We start from the raw sequence: 22,909 nt of genomic DNA on the forward strand, positions 1-22,909 counted from the left end.
CCCCTGTAGTCAGGATCGAATCCGGTTCTCTGGCACTGTGAGGCAGCGACTCCACCAATCCAGGTTTGCCCAACCACTAGTGTCGGCACGATGGCGTAGCGGTAGAGTTGCGAGTTGCTGCCTTACAGCGCCAAAGCCCCCGGTTCGATCCTCACCTCAGGTGCTGTCTGTAAGAAGTTTGTACGTTCTCCCTGTGTCCACTCTGGTGTCCACACACATTCCAAAGACGTTCGGGTTTGCAAGTTAATTGGCTTCTATCAATTAGAAACATAGAAATTAGGTGCAGGAGTAGCCATTCGGCCCTTCGAGCCTGCACCGCCATTCAATATGATCATGGCTGATCATCCAACTCAGTATCCCGTACCTGCCTTCTCTCCATACCCCCTGATCCCCTTAGCCACAAGGGCCACATCTAACTCCCTCTTAAATATAGCCAATGAATGCTGGCCTCAACTACCCTCTGTGGCAGAGAGTTCCAGAGATTCACCACTCTCTGTGTGAAAAAAGTTCTTATCTCGGTTTTAAAGGATTTCCCCCTTATCCTTAAGCTGTGACCCCTTGTCCTGGACTTCCCCAACATCGGGAACAATCTTCCTGCATCTAGCCTGTCCAATCCTTTAAGAATTTTGTAAGTTTCTATAAGATCCCCTCTCAATCTTCTAAATTCTAGATTTCTAATTCTAAATTCTAAATTGTCCCTAATGTGCAGAATAGACCTAGTGTTTGGGGAGATCGCTGGTTCGCGCAGACTCGGTGGGCCGAAGGGCCTGTTTCCATGCGGTATCCTTAAAAAAAAAATTCTTGCTGATTTAGGTCATCAATCAAAACAGGCGAGGTGCCGGAAGAGCAAAGGGTGGCTAACGTTGTGGCTTTACTCAAGAAAGGCTGCAGGGAAAATGCTGGGAACTATAGGCCGGTAAACTTAACATCTGTGGTTGGAAAGTTACTAGAGAGTATTCTGAGGGATAGGATATACGGGCATTTAGATGGACAAGGTTAAGAATAGTCAGCATGGATTTGTATGTGGGAATTGATCTCCACAAGTCAACTTTTTCTGATGAGGGCAGAACTGTAGATGTTGTATATATGTGGATTTCAGCAAAACATTCGAAAAGGTTCTACAAGGTAGGTTGCTCTGGAAGGTTAGTTCGCATAAGATCCAAGGAGAGATAGCTGTATGCGTAGAAAATTGGCTCCATGGAAGGAAGCAGAGGGTGATGGTGGAAGGTTGCTTCTCGGATGCCTGGAGACCTGTGACTAGTGGTGTGCCTCAGGATTCGGTGCTGGGCCCGTTACTGTCTATCATCTAGATCAGTCATTTGGATGGGAACATACAGGGCATGATTAGCAACTTTGAAGATGACATTGAAGTGGCTGATACTGTAGATCAGGGGTCGGCCAACTTCGGCCCCTGGGCCGAATGCGGCCCGTAACTCGAAATCATCCGGCCCCGCAGGCGGAATTTTTTCCCTGTAATCATCCGGCCCGCTGAGCGCGATCGTGGCTGAGTGCCGAGCTCTGGCTGAACCGCATCCTGCGCTAAGTCACCGGCTCGGCCGCCGACACCTTCTGTGAACACGTTTCAAAAAGAACTGCAGATGCTGGAAAAATCTAAAATGCTGGAGAAATTCAGCGGGTGAGACATGCGAGGATTGCATGAGGCTGCCTCACCCGCTGAGTTTCTCCAGCATTTTTGTCGACCTTCTGTGAACACGTGATTTGATGCCTGCCATCCGGGGCGGGATCCTTGTGTACACGTGATAGATGTGGCCCGCCGTCCGCTCACAGACGTGCGTCCCGGCCCCCGATGCAGAACAAGGTTGCCCCACCCCTGCTGTCGATGGTTGTCAAAAAACTGCGGTAGGATCTTGATTGGATGGGCAGGTGGCCTGAGGAATGGTTGATGGAATTTAATACAGAGAAATGTGAGGTGTTACATTTCGGGAAGACTAAGATGGGCAGGACCTACACAGTGAATGGAAGGGCTGTGGGGAGTGTTGTAGAGCAGAGGGATCCAGGAGCGCAGGTATATAGTTCGCTGAAAGTAGCATCGCAGATAGATAGGGTTTTCAAAAAGGCTTTTGGCACATTGTCCTTCATCAGTCAGAGTATTGAGTGTGGAAGTTGCGAGGTCATGTTGCAGTTGTACAAGACATTGGGGAGGCCGCATTTAGAATACTGTGTTCTGTTCTGGGCACCGTGTCATAGGAAACATTTTATCAAGCAGAGAAGATTTACAAGGATGTTGCCAGGACTAGAGGCCCTGAGCTATAGGGAGAGGTTGAGCAGGCTGGGACTCTATTCCTTGGAGCGCAGGAGGATGAGGGGTGATCTTATAGAGGTGTACAAAATCATGAGAGGAATAGATCGGATAGATGCACACAGTCTCTTGCCCAGAGTAGGGGAATCAAGGACCAGAGGGCATGGGTTTATTTATTCATGTGTGTATATATCTATATTATGGTATATGGACACACTTATCTGTTTTGTAGTAAATGCCTACTATGTTCTGTGTGCTGAAGCAAAGCAAGAATTTCATTGTCCTATACAGGGACACATGACAATAAATTCACTTGACTTGACTTGACTTTAAAGTGAAGGGGAAAAGATTTTACAGCAGCCTGAGGAGTGAATTGTTCACACAAAGGGTGATGGGTGTATGGGACAAGCTGCCAGAGGAGGTAGTTGAGGCAGGGGCTATCCCAACGTTAAAGAAATATATACGCAGTTACATGGATAGACAGGTTTAGAGGGATATGGGCCAAATGCAGGTAGGTGGGACTAGTGCAGATGGGACATGTTGGTCAGGGTGGGCAAGTTGGGCCGAAAGGCCTGTTTCTACACTGTATGATTCAATGACCAGCTCGGGTTTCCTCCCACATTCCAAAGGCGTGCGGGTTTGTAGGTAGATTGGCTTCTGTAAATTGTCCCTTGTGTGTGGGATAGAACATGGTAATGGGGTGATCGATAGTCGGGGCGGACTCGGTGGGCTGAAGGTCTTGTTTCTTCGTGGCATGTCCAGGCAAGTATTGTCGGTCAGTTATACTCATTGTGCATGCGATGGCAATCTTGGACTTGTTTCACTGCTTGTACTCGCTAGAATTTAGAAGATTGAGGGGCGATCTTATAGAAACTTACAACATTCTTAAGGGGTTGGACAGGCTAGATGCAGGAAGATTGTTCCCGATGTTGGGGAAGTTCAGAACAAGGGGCCACAGTTTAAGGATAAGGGGGAAGTCTTTTAGGACCGAGATGAGAATTTTTTTTTTCACACAGAGAGTGGTGGATCTGTGGAATTCTCTGCCACAGAAAGTAGTTGAGGCCAGTTCATTGGCTATATTTAAGAGGGAGTTAGATGTGGCCCTTGTGGCTAAAGGGATCAGGGGGTATGGAGAGAAGGCAGGTACGGGATACTGAGTTGGATGATCAGCCATGATCATATTGAATGGCGGTGCAGGCTCGAAGGGCCGAATGGCCTACTCCTGCACCTATTTTCTATGTTTCTATGTTTCTACGCTCTGCAGATGGTCGTTTCAGTCTAATCCAAACAGATCTCAGTTCAGTTCATTGTCACGTGTACTGAGGTACAGTGAAAAGCTTTTGTTGCGCGCTAACCAACAAAGGCAAAGGCAAATGCATGATTACAATCGAGCCGTCCACAGTGTACAGATACAGGATAAGGGGAATAACGTTTAGTGCAAGGTAAAGCCAGCAAAGCCAAATCAAAGATAGTACGAGGGTCACCAATGAGGTAGATGGTAGTTTAGCACTGCTCTCTGGTTGTGGTAGAATGGTTCAGTTGCCTGATAACAGCTGGGAAGAAACTGGGAAGATCTGCAGTGGGCAGACAGTGGATGCAAATCACACTGCACAAGTAACTCAGTCAAACGAAGGGTCTTGACCCGAATCGCCACCCATTCCTTCTCTCCAGAGATGCTGCCTGTCCCACTGAGTTACTCCAGCAATTCTGTGTCTATCTTCGATTTAAACCAGCATCTGCACGTCTTTCCTGCACAGACCGTACAATGACGTGGGTTGGGGCCTTGGTGAAAGAAGCCTGTGCTGCCCTACCTGTGATTCCCACCTGCCTGTACCTGGAGGGACCCTCAGTGAATGTCTGTGAGACAAGGCCGACGCAGGTTCTTTTGTTTAGACAGATGTCATATTGTTTGTTTCTTTGTGTTAACCGAGGAATGACGAGTCCCTGAAGCACTGGGCTGTAATTAAAGCTTCAGAATATATTTGATTACGCATCTACTCCGACTCATTACATTTTCTTTTTAGCCAGACACAAAATAAATTGATTACAAGCATTCGTCACCCCCTGTCCCCCCCCCCCACCCCCCCACCCCGTCGTCTCGCTCTGGGAAGTCGGGGCTGGAGATAGATGCAAAGTACTGTAGGGGTATAGTTGCTGCCTCGCAGCGTATCAGAGACGCAGGTTCGATCCTGACCAGGGTTGCCAACTTCCTCACTCCCAAATAAAGGGCAAAAGGTCAGAATGCGGGAAAAATTCCCCACGGCAATTCGTTGACTGACTGGGCCGTGGCTGGGTGGGTGAATGATGAGTTGGCCCCGGGTGCTGGACTGCACACAAAGCCCAGCCGGCGGGCGGGCCAGCTGAGGAGTTTTGGCCCAGGGCCGCACGCAAAGTCCGGCGCCCCGTCCAACTCATGAACCGATGATCGGCCGTGATAAGGAGGGGTGGTGGTGGTGTCGGCGGTAAGCGAAGGTCCGAATGTTGGACAGCTGGCCGGGCTGCCGACCGACTGGGGGCCACGGGCGAGGCGCTGCTGCTGCTGCTGCTGCACTCCACGGGCTGCACTACGTCGGGACGGGTGTGGCGGGGCTGGACGTGGCTCTCCGACCCGACAGTCCCCTCGACCCGAGTAGTAGCGGTCAAATACGGGACAAGGGCGGTCCCGTACGGGACGAACCAATTTAGCCCAATATACGGGATGTCCCGGCTAATACGAGGCAGTTGGCGACCCTAATCCTGACTAAGGGTGCTGTCTGTGCAGAGTTTGCACGTTCTCCCCGGTGACCTGCGTGGTTTGTAGTACTTTGCATCGATCTCCAGCTGCCGACTGTACGGACAGCCCTCGTGGTCAGGTTCGAACACCGGGTATCTGGTGCTGTAAGGCAGCAACTCTACCGCTGCGCCACCGTGCCCTGACTGAGATGACCCAGCTCATGATGAATTGCAGCACCATCTGGCTGTGTGCATCACTGCTGTCCCGCCTGATGCTTTTAGCAGTGGGTGTAAAGCATCTTAGAAATGGCAGGAATCTGTGGCATCCTTGACTGCCTGCACCAGGTCCTGAAATAGTGTGCCATGCAATAGTTCAACACAGCACTGCCATCTTATTTAACAAGATGATAGTTGTTAATGTGCCCCGTGACGTTGTTGAGCAGTGTCAGGCATTTCAGTTGCCTGTTATGGGCTGAGGAGTGTGGATGTGAATAGATAGGGTCAAAGCACAGGGTCTTTTACCCAAAATAGTTTAAGAATAAGGGGGAGGCCATTTGGAACGGAGATGAGGAAAAACTTTTTCACCCAGAGAGTTGTGAATCTGTGGAATTCTCTGCCTCAGAAGGCAGTGGAGGCCAATTCTCTGGATGCTTTCAAGAGAGAGCTAGATAGGGCTCTTAAAAATAGTGGAGTCAGGGGATACGGGGAGAAGGCAGGAACGGGGTACTGATTGGGGATGATCAGCCATGATCACATTGAATGGCGGTGCTGGCTCGAAGGTCCGAATGGCCTACTCCTGCACCTATTGTCTATTGTCTATTGAGACAATAATCTCTTGGATATAATCTCTAATCGGACTTTAATGGCTTTATCCAGTATTTGGGGTGGAGATGGCGAACTTCACGTGGACAACCTGTTTCGACGAATGCAATCAACCTGGCGTGCGCAAACAGAAGATCAAACAGAACAAGTTGTCTTACAAATTCAGGTTGTGCCCGCCATACGCAAGAAGAAGATCCTATAGGTGTACACTGTGGATGGCTCAATTGAAATCAAGTGTTGTCTTTCCGCTGACTGGTTAGCACTCAACAAAAGATTTTCACCGTACTTCGGTGCCCGTGACATTAAACCGAAAAAAAACTGAAGATCTCGGAGAAAACCTACGCAGGGCACGGGGAGATGGCACAAGCACCGTACAGACAAGCACCCGTAGCTGGGATCGAACCCGGGTCTCCGGTGCTGTAAGGCAGCAACTTTACCACTGTGCCACTCGTGGTTTAAAGACATTTCAAATGTCTGCGTGTCCATTCCTACCCTGGCTGGGAATAATCACCCAAACTTGGTCTCACTTGTGATGTCCCACTTTATAGGACGGCCCTTCAACTACCTGCTTGGCGCGCTTGGTTTAAAAAAAAAAAACAGAAGGACAATTGTCAATTTTCCATGATTACAAAACCTACATTTAAGCTGTCATGTGAAATTGTCCTGATTGAACAAATATAATAAGATGGAAATGTAATCTAATTCAGTCAATTTATTTCAATGCAAAGTACAAAGACAGATTTCTTATTGCAAAATTACACCCTGTCTGTAAGTAAAATCTTTAAAGTGGAACGTGTGCCTTAGATAAACAGCAAAGGGAAACGTAGCTGAGCATCACGTATCTGTCCTGACAAATATTACCCCTTTTAGTTTAGAGATACAGCGCAGAAACAGGCTCTTCGGACCACCGAATCCATGCTGACCAGCGATCCCCGAACACAAACACTATCCTACACATGACAGGGACAATTTACAATCTGTACTGAAGCCAATTCACCTTTGGAGTGTGGGAGGAAACCAGAGATCCAGGAGAAAACCCACGCAGGTCACGGGGAGAACGTACAAACTCCGTACAGACAGCACCCGTAGTCAGGAAGGAACCCGGGTCTCTGGCGCTGTAAGGTGGCATTCGTACCTGCAGCGCCACCATGCTGCCCCTTCGATCTTCCCCTTGTCGAGAGTCTTTGTTGCTCTGGAACAAGCGATTGGAAAATCTTCGCGGAATCGTACCGCGCAGAGCAGCGTGTGGCGAAAATCTTCGCAAAATGGATCCACTTGGATTTTACATTTTAAAAAAAGACACAGAGTGCCGGCATTACTCAACGGGTCAGGTGGCATCTTTGGACAGCGCGGACAGGTGACGTTTCAGGTCGCTGAGTTAATCCAGCACTTTATGCCCTTTTTTGTAAATCAGCATCTGCAGTTCCTTTTTTCCATATCCTATACCTATATACATACATATATATATATATATGATACTGAACTTTCCTTTTTTGTTTATTATACTGTTTCCAGAGTACTAGGTTTACATATTCTGTTGTGCTGCTGCAAGTAAGAATGTCATTGTTCTGTTTGTGACATATGACAATAAAACACTCTTGACTCTGTTCATTTGCGGGATTAGTTTAGAGTTTAGAGATGCAGCAAGGAAACGGGCCCTTCGGCCCACCGATGCCGTGCTGACCGACGATCGCCCCTTCACAATAGTTCTATGTTATCCCATGTTTGCATACGCTCCCGACACACCAGGGGCAATTTGCAGAGGGCCAATTGACCGACAAACCCGCATGTTATTGGGATGAGGAAGGAAACCGGAGCACCCGGAGGCAACCCCGTGCAGTCACAGGGAGAGCGTGCAAGACAGACAGCACTCAAGGCCAGCATCAAATCTGGTGTCGCTAGTGCTGTGAGGCAGCAGCTCTACCAGCTGCCCCACCCTTGATGGTGTCGGAGGGAGAGATTTAATAGGAACCCGAGAGGCAATTTATTTTACACAAAGGCTAGTAGGTTTATGGAACGAGCTGCCAGAGTGGGTAGTTGAGGCAGGTACTATCACATTGTTTAAAAAACATTGGACAGGTACATGGATAGGATAGGCTTAGAGGAATATGGGTCAAACGCAGGCAGGTGGGACTAGTGTAGATGGGGCATGTTGGTCGGCATGGGCATGTTGGGCCGAAGGGCCTGTTTCCACGCTGTACGACTATTGCTCTAATTGAAGGGTTTGGGCAAACGCTGGCATCTCTTGTCCATCCATAACTGCCTCTGTAGTCAGAGTGGAGGGGTTTTTGAAGGTCAATCTAGAGTCCTGTGGACGATGTGTGCAGGAAGGAACTGCAGATGCTGGTTTAAACCGAAGATAGATACAAAAATCTGGAGTAACTCAGCGGGACAGGCAGCATCTCTGGAGAGAAGTAATGGGTGACGTTTTGGTTCAGACTGGCCTGAAGAGGGGTCTCAACCCAAAACGTCACTCATTCCTTCTCTCCAGAGATGCTGCCTGACCCGCTGAGTTACTCCAGCTTTTTGTGTCTATGTCAGGTAGACAATAGACAGGCAAAGATGGCAACTTTAAATCCTGAAGGACATTAACGCATCAGGTGCGTTTTCAGCAACAATCTGCCTTTGTGATTATTAATAAGGATAATAACCTGAAGAAAAAAAATTCAACTTTATTTATTAGGTGAATTAGTATTCTGAGACTGGGTGCGTTAATTTGATAATTTCTGCCTGAATGGCTGAAAGGGAACTGAGCAAGTTACCACAATCCAGTAACTGCAGTGCCTGCTGTCAGTCAGACTAGCTTTTAATTTAAATTTCAGATTTATTTAATGACTTAAATTTAAATTCCCCAACTGCCATGGTGGGATTTGAACTCACGTTTCTGGATCGATGTTCCAGAACTCGAGAACCAGAGGTCATTGGTTTAAGGTGAATGGTTCTCATCATCACACACACAGCCTCTCCAACAATGTATAGTAGAGAAAGAGGAGGTTGAGGGGCGATCTTATAGAGGTGTATAAAATCATAGAAACATAGAAAATAGGTGCAGGACGAGGCCCTTCGGCCCTTCGAGCCAGCACCACCATTCACTGTGATCATGGCTGATCATCCCCTATCAATAACCCATGCCTGCCTTCTCCCCATATCCCTTGACTCCACTAGCCCCTAGAGCTCTATCTAACTCTCTCTTAAATCCATCCAGTGGCTTGGCCTCCACTGCCCTCTGTGGCAGGGAATTCCACAAATTCACAACTCTCTGGGTGAAAAAGTTTTTTCTCACCTCATTCTTAAATGACCTCCCCTTTATTCTAAGACTGTGGCCCCCTGGTTCTGGACTCACCCAACATTGGGAACATTTTTCATGCATCTAGCTTGTCCAGTCCTAATTTTATATGTTTCTATAAGATCCCCCCTCATCCTTCTAAACTCCAGTGAATACAAGCCTAGTCTTTTCAATTTTTCCTCATATGACAGTCCCGCCATCCCAGGGGTCAATCTCGTGAATCTACGCTGCACTGCTTCAATCACAAGGATGTCCTATCATGAGAGGGATAGGTCACGGTGGCACGGTGGCGCAGAGGTAGAGTTGCTGCCTCACAGCGTCAAGAAACCCAGGTTCGATCCTGACTACGGGTGCTGTCTGTACATGACCTGCGTGGGTTTGCTCCAGGATCTTAGGTTTCCTCCCACACTCCAAAAACGTACGTGTGTAGGTTCATTGCCTTTGGTATGAATATAAAATTGTCCCTAGAGTGTTTAGGATATTGTTAATGAGTGGGGATGGCTGGTCAGTGCGGACTCGGTGGGCCAAAGGGCCTGTTTCCTCTCTATCTCTAAACTAAACTAAACTAAAAAGATCAGGTAGACACACAATTCATTTAAGAAGGAACTGCAGATGCTGGAAAAATCGAAGGGAGACAAAAATGCTGTAGAAACTCAGCGAGTGAGGCAGCATCTATGGAGCAAAGGAATAGGTGACATTTCAGGTCGAGACCCAGGTAGACACACAGAGTCTCTTGTCCAGAGTAGGGGAATCGAGGACCAGAGGGCATAAGTTTAAGGTGAGGGGAGGAAAGATTTAACAGGGAACTGAGGTGTAACTTTTTTCACACCAATGATGGTGGGTGTATGGAAAGAGCTGCTGGAGGAGGTGGTTGAGGAAGGTGCTATCGCAACGTTTAAGAAATATTTAGACAGCTACGTGGATAGCTTTATAGGGATATGGGCCAAACGCAGGTTGGTGGGACATGTTGGCCGGTGTGGGCAAGATGGGCCGAAAGGCCTATTTCCACATTGTCTGACTCTGTGGTAATCCAGTAACTTATCCGCACTGCTACTGAACCTCTCGACTTGCTGTTTGCAAGTTCCACATGTTTGAGTCGGTGCAGTCAGGCTAACAAGGGAGAAAGCTTAATTTACAGCCTCTGCGAAGATGGCCGCCCGTTACCATGGAAACAGCGAGCTCCAAATGTCACAAGGCCGACCCATCTCTCTCAGATGGATCCTGCTACGTTAAAAGGCAGCACGATGCCTCATTTAATGCTATATTCAGCACTTCAACAGTGTGCACTTTACCTGGTGACAATCTTCTAACGGCACAATCTACCATCAACTTTAGTTTAGACATCCAGTGTGTATGTGCTGACCAGTGATTCCCCTACACTGGGGTCTATCCTTCACGTGAGGGACAATTTACCGAAGCCAATTAACCCACAAACCTGAACGTCTTTGGAGTGTGGGAGGAAACCGGTGCACCTGGAGAAAAACCCACGCAGGACGTACAAATTCCGTTCAGACAGCACCCGCAGTCAGGATCGAACCCGGGTCTCTGGCGCTGTAAGGCAGTAACTCTACTGCTGCGCCACCGTGCCACTCTAGATTAATCAAATTATCTCTCTTCCAGCTCTCTACCCCCCCCCCCCCCCCCCCCCCCCCCCCCCCACACACACACACACACTCCACAATTAGTCTGAATAAGGGTCCCGACCCAAAACGTCACCTCTGCATGTTCGCCAAGGATGCTGCCAGACCCGTTGAGTTACTCCAGCACTTTGTGTCTTCTTTAGCATTTCCAAATGTGGCTTGGTGTCAGATTCCGCTTTGATAAGACGTTCTCGAAGTGCTTAGTGCACTAGTTCGAAGGGTCACGCCGTCACCTGCTCCATGTACTGTTGCTTTAGTTTAGAGATACAGCGTGGAAACAGGCCCCTCGGCCCACCGAGTCCGCACCGACCAGCGATCACCCCTTCACACTGGTTCAACGTTATCCCACTTTCCCCACCCTGCACACTAGGAACAATTCACAGAAGCCATTTAACCTACAAACCCGCATGTCTTTGGAATGTGGGCGGCAATAGAAACATAGAAAATAGGTGCAGGAGTAGGCCATTTGGCCCTTCGAGCCAGCACCGCCATTCAATATGATCATGGCTGATCAACCAAAATCAGTAGCCTTCTCCCCATATCCCTTGATTTCTTTAGCCCTAAGAGCGCAACCTAACTCTCTCCTGAATACATCCAGTGAATCGGCCTCCACTACCTTCTGTGGCAGAGAATTCCACAGATTCACTACCCTCTGGGTGAAAAAGTATTTCCACATCTCAGTCCTAATTGACCTACCCCTTATTCTTAAACTGTGACCCCTGGTTCTGGACTCCCCCAACATCGGGAACATTCTTCCTGCACATAGTCTGTCCAATCCCTTAAGAATTTTGTATGTTTCGATAAGATGCCCTCTGATCCTTCTAAATTCCAGTGGATAAAAGTCTAGTCGATCCACCCAAAGAAATCCCACGCAATAACAGGGAGAACATGCAAACTCCACACTCTGATAACATGAACTTATCTGTGCACTGTGGACGCCGCGATTACAATCGTGTACATCCTTTCCACTGATAGTACGCAACAAAAAAGCTTTTCACTGTACCTCGTTACACGAGACAATAATAACTAAACGAAATAAAAAACGAAACTAAAAAAAACTAAGCAGTCTGAAGAAGGGTTTCAACCCGAAACGTTGCCTATTTCCTTCGCTCCACAGATGCTGCCTCACCCGCTGAGTTTCTCCAGCATTTTTGTCTACCTTCGATTTTCCAGCATCTGCAGTTCCTTCTTAAACAAAACTAAATGCTGATGCTATCGCAACTTTTAAGAAACAGTGACAGGTACGTGGATTGGACAGGTGTAGAGAGATGTGGGCCAAATGCGGGCAGGTGGGACTAGTGTCGATGGGGCATGTTGGCCGGTGTGGGCAAGTTAGGCCGAAGGGCCTGTTTCCACGCTGTAAGGCTCTATGACTATAAACTAAACTAAAGTAAACTAACTACTATCGAGGGCACCACATTATCAGAGATGACTGCCCAATGATTCATCCCTGGTTCAGATAACACATGCCTTCGCAAACCATCTACAGTATTCAACACTTTTACATACAAAACTCAATCCATAATGGACAATAGATTCAACCTTGAAGGATGAGTGCAAGTTGCTGATGCCACTGTCGGGCGCTTTTAGTATGGCCAATTACGGATGAGCATGCTTTCTAGTGTGAGGCTAAGCAAAGGCCTTGGGTGGATGTAGAAGTGATCGCGGGCCACTTACAATGGAAGGGGAAGCAGCCTGGAAAATTGGCCACCCTTAGCCATGACCCAGCGATGACCCTATCAGTCATCCCCTTTGTCCCTGCAGCTTTCTCGTCTCAGTTTCTGTCGCATGAATCACAGCCATTCATTTAAGGAAAGTTACAGCGCACATTTGAAAGATGCTTTGTGAATACGCCGTTAGTGAAGAAAAGAAGCAGAGATTCATAGAAACATAGAAAATAGGTGCAGGACGAGGCCATTCGGCCCTTCGAGCCAACACCGCCATTCATTGTGATCATGGCTGATCGTCCCCTATCCATATCCCTTGACTCCACTAGCCCCTAGAGCTCTATCTAACTCTCTCTTAAATCCATCCAGTGACTTGGCCTCCACTGCCCTCTGAGGCAGGGAATTCCACAAATTCACAACTCTCTGGGTGAAAAATGTTTTTTCTCACCTCAGTCTTAAACGACCTCCCCTTTATTCTAAGACCTCCCCTTTATCACCTCTAAATTACCTCCCCTTTATCATACATAGAGTGATACAGTGTGGAAACAGGCCCTTCGGCCCAAGCCACCCACACCGGCCAACAATGTCCCAGCTACCCTAGTCCCACTTGCCTGCGCTTGGTCTATAACCCTCCAAACCTGCCCTATCCATGTACCTGTCCAACTGTTCAATAATGGGATAGTCCCAGCCTCAACTACCTCCTCTGACAGCTTGTTCCATACACCTACTATCCTGTGTGTGAAAAGTTCCCCCTCGTATTCCTATTAAATTTTTTCCCCTTCACCTTGAATCTCTGGTCCTTTATTCCCCTACTCTGGGTAAAAGACTCTGTGCATCCACCCGATCTATTCCTTTTATGATTTTGTACACCTCTATAAGTTCACCCTTCATCCTCCTACGCTCCAAGGAATAAAGACCCAGCCAACTTAACCTCTCCCTATAGCTCACACCCTCTAGTCCTGGCAACATCCTCATAAAGCATCCTCATAAGCAGCGACGTAAGTTCACCAAGCTCGGCACGGTGGCGCAGCGGTAGAGTTACTGCCTCACAGCGCCAGAGACCTGGGTTCCATCCTGAATGCCGTTGCTGTCTGTGTGGAGTTTGTACGTTTCTCCCCTCCGTAACCTGCGTGGGTTTCCTCCGGGTGCTCCAGTTTCCTCCCACATCGTGCAGGGTTTTTATTACTAATTGCCTCCTGTGGATTGCCCCTAGTGTGTAAGATAGAACTAGTGTACGGGGCGATCGCTGGTCAGCGCAGGCTCGGTGGGCCGAAGGGCCTGTTTCCACGTTGTGTCTCTACACTATACTAAGTCCAAAGAAAACTTTGAAGAAGAGCCCCGATTACAAGATGTCACCTATTAATTTCTCCAGAGATTCTGCCTGACCCGCTGAGCTACTCCAGCGTTTTGTATCTATCTTATGTATAGCCGTCGTTAGGTTGGTTCAGTTTAGTTCATTGTCACGTGTACCGAGGTACAGTGAAAAGCTTTTGTTGCGTGCTAACCCGTCAGTGGAAAGACTATGCGTGATTACAATCGAGCCGTCCACAGTGTACAGATACAAGATAAGGGAATAACTGAATAACATTAAACGCAAGATAAAATCCAGTAAAGTCTGATTAAAGATAGTCCGAGGGCCTCCAATGAGGTAGATATTAGCTCAGGACTGCTCTCTGGTTGTGATAGGATGGTTCAGTTGCCTGATAACAGCTGGGAAGAAACTGTCCCTGAATCTGCAGGTGTGCGTTTTCACACTTCTGTACCTCTTGCCTGATGGGAGAAGAGGGAGTGACGGGGGTGAGACTGGCCGTTGATTATGTTGCTGGCCTTGTGATGGTCAATGGAAGGGAGGTCTTGGAACAAGTTATATGTACTTGGGAGATAGGAACAAAATGCTGGGGTAACTCAGCGGGACAGGCAGCATCTCCTGAGACGTTTCGGGTCGAGACTGAAGAAGGTGTCTATCTTCGATTTAAACCAGCACCTGCAATTCTTTCCTACACGTGATAAGTACTTGGGACTGGGTTGGGTTTGGACATCTTGTGGGCAAGTCTGTAGCTCTGACCCAGGCCTGCCTCCAAGAGTGGGCGCAATACCAGCCAGGGCAGTGTCAGAAGCTTGATGGCTGGCGGTGGAAGCTGGCTGGGTTCTTGCTGAGAGCCGTGACTGAGCTGAGGGCAAGGCTCGCCGACCCTGTCAATGGGCCAGCCTTTCGAGTCGCACGTTGAGGTCACGACCCAGTGTAACTGGACCCTAATCAGCTGCTCCCACACCAAGTCGCTGGAAATCAGGCTCTTGGAAGGAAAGCCAAGAATCCCATTTTTTATTTTGGGCTCTGCGCAGCGTTCGTAACAGGACACGAGCTTGACATTCTAATCGTGTCATGCTACAGTTTCATACCACACTCCTCATCCTCCATTTTCCTTGATCGCTATCCCCCTTGCCTTGTTTTCACACCTCACACTTACTTATCTACACACTTCCTGATCTATCTACTTCCAACTCCACGTGACATCAGTCTGAGGAAGGGTCTCGACCGGAAATGTCACCCATTCCTCCTCTCCAGAAGATGTTGCCTGACCCGCTGAGTTACTCCAGCATTTTGGGTCTGACATTCTAACCATACACTTGCTCGGAAAAAGAATCTTTATTGAAGCATTCTGGCAATGCTGTGGTGTTGATTGATTGAATTGATCGATTGAAAGATATAGCAGAGAAACATAGAAAATAGGTGCAGGAGCAGGCCATTCGGCCCTTCGAGCCAGCACAGCCATACAATATGATCATGGCCGATCATCCAAAATCAGTTCCCCGTTCCTGCCTTCTCTCCATATCCCTTGATTCTGTTAGCTCTAAGAGCTAAATCTAACTCTCTTATAAACATCCAGTGAATTGGCCTCCACTGCCTTTGGTGGCAGAGAATTCAACAGACTCACAACTCTCTGGGTGAAAATGTCTTTCCTCATCTCAGACCTAAATAACCTACCCCTTATTCCCAAACTGTAACCCCTGTTTCTGCACTCCCCCAACATCGGGAACATTTTTTCCTGCATCCAGCCTGCCCAATTCCTTAAGAAATTTACATGTTTCTATAAGATCCTGTCTCATCCTTCGGCATTCCAGGGAATATAAGCCCAGTCGACCCATTCTTTCATAATATGTTCGTCCCGCCATCCCGGGAATTAACCTGGTGAACCTACGCTGCGCTCCCTCAATAGCAAGAATGTCCTTCCTCAAATGAGGGGACCAAAACTGCACACAATACCAGTAAGCCTAACATCTGGGGTAGGAAGGCTACTGGAGAGGATTCTGAGGGACTCTTAGAGAGATGATATGAATGAATAAACGATTTTTTAAAAAATTAGTCAAGTAAGTATACATGCAAGGAATTTTCTCACAAGTAACAACATGATGTACAGATAGATAAAGATTGATTGGGGATAGTCAGTGTGGATCTTTACTGGGGAGATCATGTCTTATGAATTTTATGAAGAGGCAGATTGGCCACGGTGGCTCAGGGTTGCCTTACAGTGCTTGCAGCGCCAGAGACCCGGGTTCGATCCTGACTCCGGGTGCTGTCTGTACGGAGTTTCTATGTTATCCTTGTCCAATTTGTCCAATATTTAGTCCTCTTATAGAGAAAGAGAGAGAGAGACAGAGAGAGAGAGACAGAAAGATAGAGACAGAGACAGAGAGACAGAAAGAGAGAGACAGAGAGAGAGAGAGAGGGCAAGAGGGAGAGAGAGAGAGACAGAGAGAGAGAGACAGAGAGAAAGAGACAGAGACAAAGAGACAGAGACACATATAAAGATAGAGAGAGACAGGCAGAGAAATAGAGCTGGAGAGAGAGAGAGAGATGGAGAGAGAGGAACAGAGACAGAGAGAAAGAGAGACAGAAACAGAGGGACAGAGAGAATGAAAACTGGCCCTTCAGCCCAATTTGCCCATGCTGACCAAGATGCCCTGTCTATTCTAATTCCAAAGATAGACACAAAATGCTGGAGTAATTTAGGTTCAAGCTGCCCACATTGTGCCCATCTCCCTCTAAACCTTTTCTATCCATGTACCAGGCTGTTAAATGCTGTTATACTGCCTGCCACAACCACCTCCTCTGGCAGCTAATTCCATACACCCACCACCTTCTGAGTGAAAAGCTGCCCCTCAGTTGTCTATTAAATCTCACCCCTCTCACCTATGTCCTCTGGTTCCTGACTCCCCAACTCTGGGTAAAAGACTGTGCATTTGCTATATCAATTCCCTTCATGTGGGAGGGAACGTGCAAACTCCATACAGACAGCACCCGTAGTCAGGATCGAACCGGGGTCTCTGGCGCTGTAAAGGCAGCAGCTCTACACTCACCTCACCATTTCAGGCATCAATCACGTGGACCTGTTCTGTCGCTGCTTTGGAAGCAGTGTAGTTATCCATGCAGCAGCACAGCTGTGATCTCACACTCCAGTTGGAGTACGTGTTAAAACCTCTTTTGCATAAAGGTACGGAAATATTGGCACAAGTCCCTGACTGCAAAACCAGTTGTTTAACTTAACCTAATACAGTTTTACATTTTCCAGAGAGAGGAAAATCTAAATGTTCTACCAATCCCACATGCAGACAATGAATATTTATTGATTGCAATTATCACCCAGCCCACAGCAAACAATGGAGCATTGTGGGCTCCACATTTCCTTGATCATCGTGACTTTTTGCATATCTTTCATTCATTTATTCTATATCTCTCTTCTATCACCGTCTGAATCTCTTGTTCCCCTTTCCCCTGCCTCTCAGACCCGAAATGTCACCTATCCCTTCTCTCCACAGATGCTGCTCGACCTGCTGTGTTACTCCAGCCTTTTGTGTCGAAAGGGCCTATCCCAGTTGGGCGCCATTTGTGCGTCATTTACACGACAGGCCGGCAGTGACTGACACGTGACAGTCGCGCAAAAATCGTCTAGCAGTACGACAGTCGTGTGCCAAGTGCCCCTGAGGGCCCAGTCCTCTTTGGGAGCCATTTGCGATGTTCTTTGTACCTAGTCTGATCTCCGTGGCAAGGATTTTCTCAGTGAAAAATTTCAAAACTACCCGCCCTGTACAACTGCAGAAGGACCTCTTTTCTCCTATACTCAACTACTCTTGTTATGAAGGCTAACATGCCATTCACTTTCTTCACTGCCTGCTGTACCTGCATGCTTACTTTAATTGACTGATGAACAAGGCCCCCCAGATCCCATTGTACTTCCCCTTTTCCTAACTTGACACCATTTAGATAATAATCTGCCTTCCTGTTTTTGCTACCAAAGTTGTAAATATTATGACTTTATCTTCATGATTTAAACCATTCCATGCCATACAAGGTCACGGACAGACAGATCTATCCAAGGTTAAGGAGGAAGCATGTTCTCAGTGGTCAACAGTTCTACAAGTAACAGGCAGTGTTAAAGTCCGTACCTTTGCTCTGTGGAGGGTTTTGGCTGCGATCTCGTAGCACGTTGATCTGGTAGACTGTACCGTACGGCTCAAACAGTTCCTTTAGCTCTTTTTCTGACCAAGATCGTGGGATCTGGCCGACGAACATCTTAATGGCGTCTGGGTCAGGCTGGTCCGAGTGATCTATTGCACCATTCATCTTGTTATTTGTGCCGTTACTGTGGAAGGCAAGAGACAGAAGTACCAGGTCAGACACACTGTGAGAACGGGCAGCCCACTCTATCAAGACAAACTTAAAGCATCGACACAAATGCAGGGCACAAATTGCTGGAGGAACTCAGCAGTCTAAACAAGGGTCCCGACCCGAAACGCCACCTATTCAATCTCTCCAGAGATGCTGCCGTGACCCGCTGAGTTACTCCAGCATTTTGCGTCTATCTTTGGTATAAACCAGCATCGATGGTTCATTTTTTATCACGTTAGATCAGGGTGGTATCTCTGTAGGACACGGAGAGATAACGTCTCGGGATGGGACACTTTAGACTTAATCCAGAATATGTCGCTGAAGCAACTCAGCGGGTCAGGCAGCATCTCTGGAGGAAAGGAATAGGTGAAGTTTCGACTCGAGACCCTTCTTCAGACAGAGGAAGGTCTGAAGACCCCAATCTTCCAGTCGACATCATCTATTCCTATCACCCGCTGAGTTACTCCAGCATTTTGTGTCTATCTTAAGTATCAACCAGCATCTGCAGTTCCTTCCAACACATTTTCTCCAGGGATGTTGCCTGACTCGCTGAGTTACTCCAGCACTTTGTGTTTTAGTTTAGAGATACAGCGTGGAAACAGGCCCTTTGACTCACTGGGTCCGCGCCGACCTGCGATCCCACGCATTAACGCTATCCTACACCCTCTCGGGACAATTTTTACATTTACCAAGCCAATTAACCTACAAACCTGAGGTAGACAAAAGTGCTGGAGAAACTCAGCGGGTGCAGCAGCATCTATGGGGCGAAGGAAATGGGCAACGTTTCGGGCCAAAACCCTTCTTCAGACCCCGTAGAGTTGGGGGGAAGGGAGAATCACAGAGGGGGAGCAGTGTATGTCTTAGGAGTGTGGGAGGAAAATGAAGATCTCGGAGAAAACCCACGCAGTTCAACGTACAAACCCCGTACAGACAGCACCCGTAGTCGGGATGGAACACGGGTCTCCGTCCCTGCATTCGCTGTAAGGCAGCAACTCTACCGCTGCGCCACCGTGACCACCTAAGTTTCCAGCCTCTAGAGTTCCTAGTGTCTAAACGTATTGACTCCCTGACCAGGTACCATCTCAGCACAAGGTACGTGGTGCTCCTAAATGGCCCTCCTAAATGACGTCACCGCCCGGCGTGGCATTCCGTGATGACGTCACCGCCCAACGCCGTGCGACGCCAAAATTCAGTGGGCCGCCTCCTGCCCAGCAGATTGGTAAGTATGACGCAAATGACATCACGCGCGTACTTAGCGCGAACTTCGCGTGAATTACGCTTCCGTTTGGTCGTGCCAAACGCATGCAAGTGGGACAGGCCCTTAACTCTACACCATTGCTTAAATAGACCCAGCGACTCTACTGGAAGAACGGAGCGAACACCTTGCAGACGCTCAGCGCCTGGTCTGGGGAAAGGGCCACCGTTTGTGCGAGCCCACCTGGGAGAGGCCTAGGCTGAGGACGTGCGGTGGAACCAGCTGCCCGAGAGGGGAACACAGGCGGTAGTGACCCCGTTAACGCTCACCACCACTGAGGCCCAGAAACCGTTCACCACGAGGCACAAGGGGGCGGTGACCGCAGGCGATGAAACCCACCCCACGGTGTTACCTCGTGTTGGGCGGCTGGAAGATCGGGACCGGCCCGGTGAATCTGTACGGAGGACGAGGGGGTGCTGCCCGACTCAAAGACAAGGCGAAGCTCGATTAATGTCAAGGAAGGCAGGCTCGCACGACAGGAAGTGTCGAGAACCCGTATCAAATGACTCAATCTAGATGAATATGCAAATCTCTCCAGTTATACACGGAGTCGGTATAATCTGTTCAAGCCGGCCTGCAGAGTGCCCCTACATTTAGAAAATCCCAATTCTTGATCGCTCTTTGAGGATTATCCAGATATTTTCTCCTCCTTATTTTTAAAGAGAGCTCAGCTCGTTTTGTCCTCTCTCTGTGAGTTATGTTCTGCTGCCGTACAGCTGGGACTTCCTGCGATGTGCGCACTGCTCTACCGCAGGCCCTGGTGGTTAAACCACTTCTCTCCTTTCCACAAGAACACTGAACTAATAAGCAGACATGAAGACATACCAAGGGGGGGGTAGCCAAATGAAATCTCACTCCACCTTAGCTTGGCTTCTAACCAAGTGTAGGTGAATGGTACCAGAATCAGAGGCTGAAGAAGGGCCTCGTCCCTAAACGTCACCTATCCACGCTCTCCACAGATTCTGTCTTGACCTGAAAAGTCGCCCATTCCTTCTCTCCAGAGATGCTGCCTGCCCCGCAGAGTTACCCCAGCTTTTTGTGTCTATCTTCGGTTTAAACCAGCATCTGCAGTTCCTCCTTGCACATATCCTGACCCGAGATGCCACCTGTCCACGTTCTCCGGAGATTTCGCCTAAATTAGGGCCCTGGCTCAAAATGCCACCTATTCCACCATGTTCTCCAGAGATGCTGCCTGACCTGCTGAGTTACTCCAGCACTTTGTGTCCTTTTGTGGGAAGGCCAACTCCGCGGGTCAGGCAGCATCTCTGAAGAACATGGATGGGAGATGTTTCGAGTCGGGACACCTTCTTCAGACGGCCTTCAGACTCACACACTGGGTCCAGACTGGCCCAGTTTGGAAGCTGGGATTTTGCCAAGGAAGGCAACTGGTGGGACACGAAACTGCAGGTGCAGTTTTCAGGAAGACACAAAGTGCTGGAGGAATTCAGCGGATCAAGCGGCATCTGTGAAATTGCAAACTGTCCCTAGTGTGCCTAGTGCTGTATGTATGTGTTTATGTGTGCATTGTTAGATCTATCTACCGCTGTTTGTAGAACGTTAATACCTCACTGATGTAAAGCACTTTGGTCAACGAAGGTTGTTTTTAAATGTGCTATAGAAATAAAATTGACTTGACTTGACTAGTGTGTGTAGGACAGTGTTAGTGTGTGGGATCACTGGTCAGCGCAGACTCGGTGGGCCGGCCAGTGTATCTGCACCAGTATTCAGTATTTACTTCATTGTCATTTCACCGAGTACTTGCACACACAGAAGAAACCAAAAAATGTTTCTGTCAGTGCAATGAATAAAAACAGAAATACATACATACAACTTTAAGATTATCATATCTAAAATAGACCTAAAATTGAACTAAAAACAGACATTCAAACCGAACAGTGACTTTACCTTGACAGGTGTGTAGCTGTCAAGGTTTGGGCGAGGTTAGATGTGGGGGTGTATGATGTATGGGGAGGGGACACAGTCCGTTAACCACTTTTATTGCCTGTGGGAAGAAGCTGTGTAGCATCCTGCTGGTTCTGCAGCTGATACTCCTGCACCTCTTCCCAGATGGCAGAATGGAGAAGATGTGGTGGGATGGGTGGTAGGGGTCCTTAATGACGGAGATGGCTCTGCCGATGCAGCGCTTCTGGTAGACCTCCAACAGATGCAACCAGCGCTGTATCTCTAAACTAAACTAAACTTCACCCATGATATAAAGGAATGTTACAAATGGAGGTGGCGCCATTGATAGTTGAGCAAAGTCATGAAAAAAATATCAGCAAATCCAGCAGTGGGATTAGGATTGATAGTGGGATAGAAATGTAGAATGGTCTGGTGATCACAAACCCACATTAATCCATGGTTAGACCACATATGGTTCTTGTCAACACACAATGCCACAGACGGCTGTGGAGGCCAAGCCAATGGATGTCTTTAACGGCAGGGATAGATAGGTTCTTGATAGGTACGGGTGTCAGGGGTTAGAAGGCAGGAGAATGGGGGTGAGAGGGGGGAGATAGATCAAGCCATGATCGAATGGCAGAGTAGACCTGATAGGCTGAATGGCCTAATGCTGCTCCCATCACTCATGAACAAGTCCAACGGGGAATGCAGTGGAGAATTCTTTGGAAGTGGAAGGGGAAGAACTCACTAAGTGGCCAAGGACTAGAACAGTGTAGGTTCCTTTAAGAGGAGGCTGGGCCGGCAGAGAAGTGAGAAAGGATGGGCGGGTGTTGCTGCCTGATTTAGATGTAGAAAGAGGAAGACTGCTTGAGTGAACTGTGACCATGGGAGGGTTGTGTAGAATTGCCCGCATTTGCCCCGCAGCTCAGTGATGCAGTTGGTGTAGTTGCTGCCGCACAGTGCCAGCGATCCAGGTTCGATCCTGACCCCGGCTGCTGTCTGTCTGGAGTTTGCATTTTCTCCTTGTGACCGCATGGGTTTCCCCCGGGTGCTCCAGTTTCCTCCGACATGCTGTAGATGTGCAGGTTTGCAGGTACATTGGCCTCTAAATTGCCTCCAGAGTGTAAAGGGCCTGTCCCACCAGCATGCGATTGCATGCGTCTAGCGCGACCAAACGGAAGTGGAGTTCGCGCTAAGTACGCGCAGAGTTTGCGCGTGATGTAATTTGCATCAAACTCACCAATCAGCTGGGCAGGAGGCAGGCCAACTGAATTTGGACGTCGCACGACGTCATCGCATAACGGCACTCTGGGCGATGACGTCATCACGCAACGCCACGCTCTAAGCGTACGCTGTCAAGACGCTGCGTACGGCCTCAATGCGCCTGCAGGTTGACAGATCGTTGGCGTGCGGACTTTTCGGACAGTGCAAGAGTTTCGGAGCCCCGCGCGATGTCGGGACCAGCCCCGCACAATTCCATACGCCTCCGCCGATCGAAGTGGGACCGGCCCCGCGAGGCCGTATGCCCCAAGCGATCACGTTTGGTCGCGCTAAACGCATGCTATCGCATGCTGGTGGGACAGGCCCTTAAGGAGTGAATGGGAGTGTGGGATCACATAGAACCAGTGTGCATGGGCGATCGATGGTTGCCGCAGACTCGGTGGGCCGAAGGCCCTGTTTCCAGGCTGTGACTTTCA

General features: G+C 48.5%; 1 protein-coding gene across 5 annotated transcripts in view; it reads right to left on the bottom strand.

The window, feature by feature from the left end:
* The window catches only part of celf2 (cugbp, Elav-like family member 2), a 559,937-nt gene that overhangs the window by 155,197 nt on the left and 381,831 nt on the right, over positions 1-22,909 (bottom strand). For all 5 annotated transcript variants that reach the window (XM_055653430.1, XM_055653427.1, XM_055653429.1 and 2 more), the window contains one exon: positions 17,833-18,029. In XM_055653430.1, the coding sequence (XP_055509405.1) occupies positions 17,833-18,010 (178 nt within the window). In that variant the 5' untranslated portion in view covers positions 18,011-18,029. The remainder of the gene's footprint in view (positions 1-17,832; positions 18,030-22,909) is intronic.

This window comes from Leucoraja erinacea, chromosome 22 (genome assembly GCF_028641065.1).
Source record: "Leucoraja erinacea ecotype New England chromosome 22, Leri_hhj_1, whole genome shotgun sequence".
Lineage (NCBI taxonomy): Eukaryota > Metazoa > Chordata > Chondrichthyes > Rajiformes > Rajidae > Leucoraja > Leucoraja erinaceus.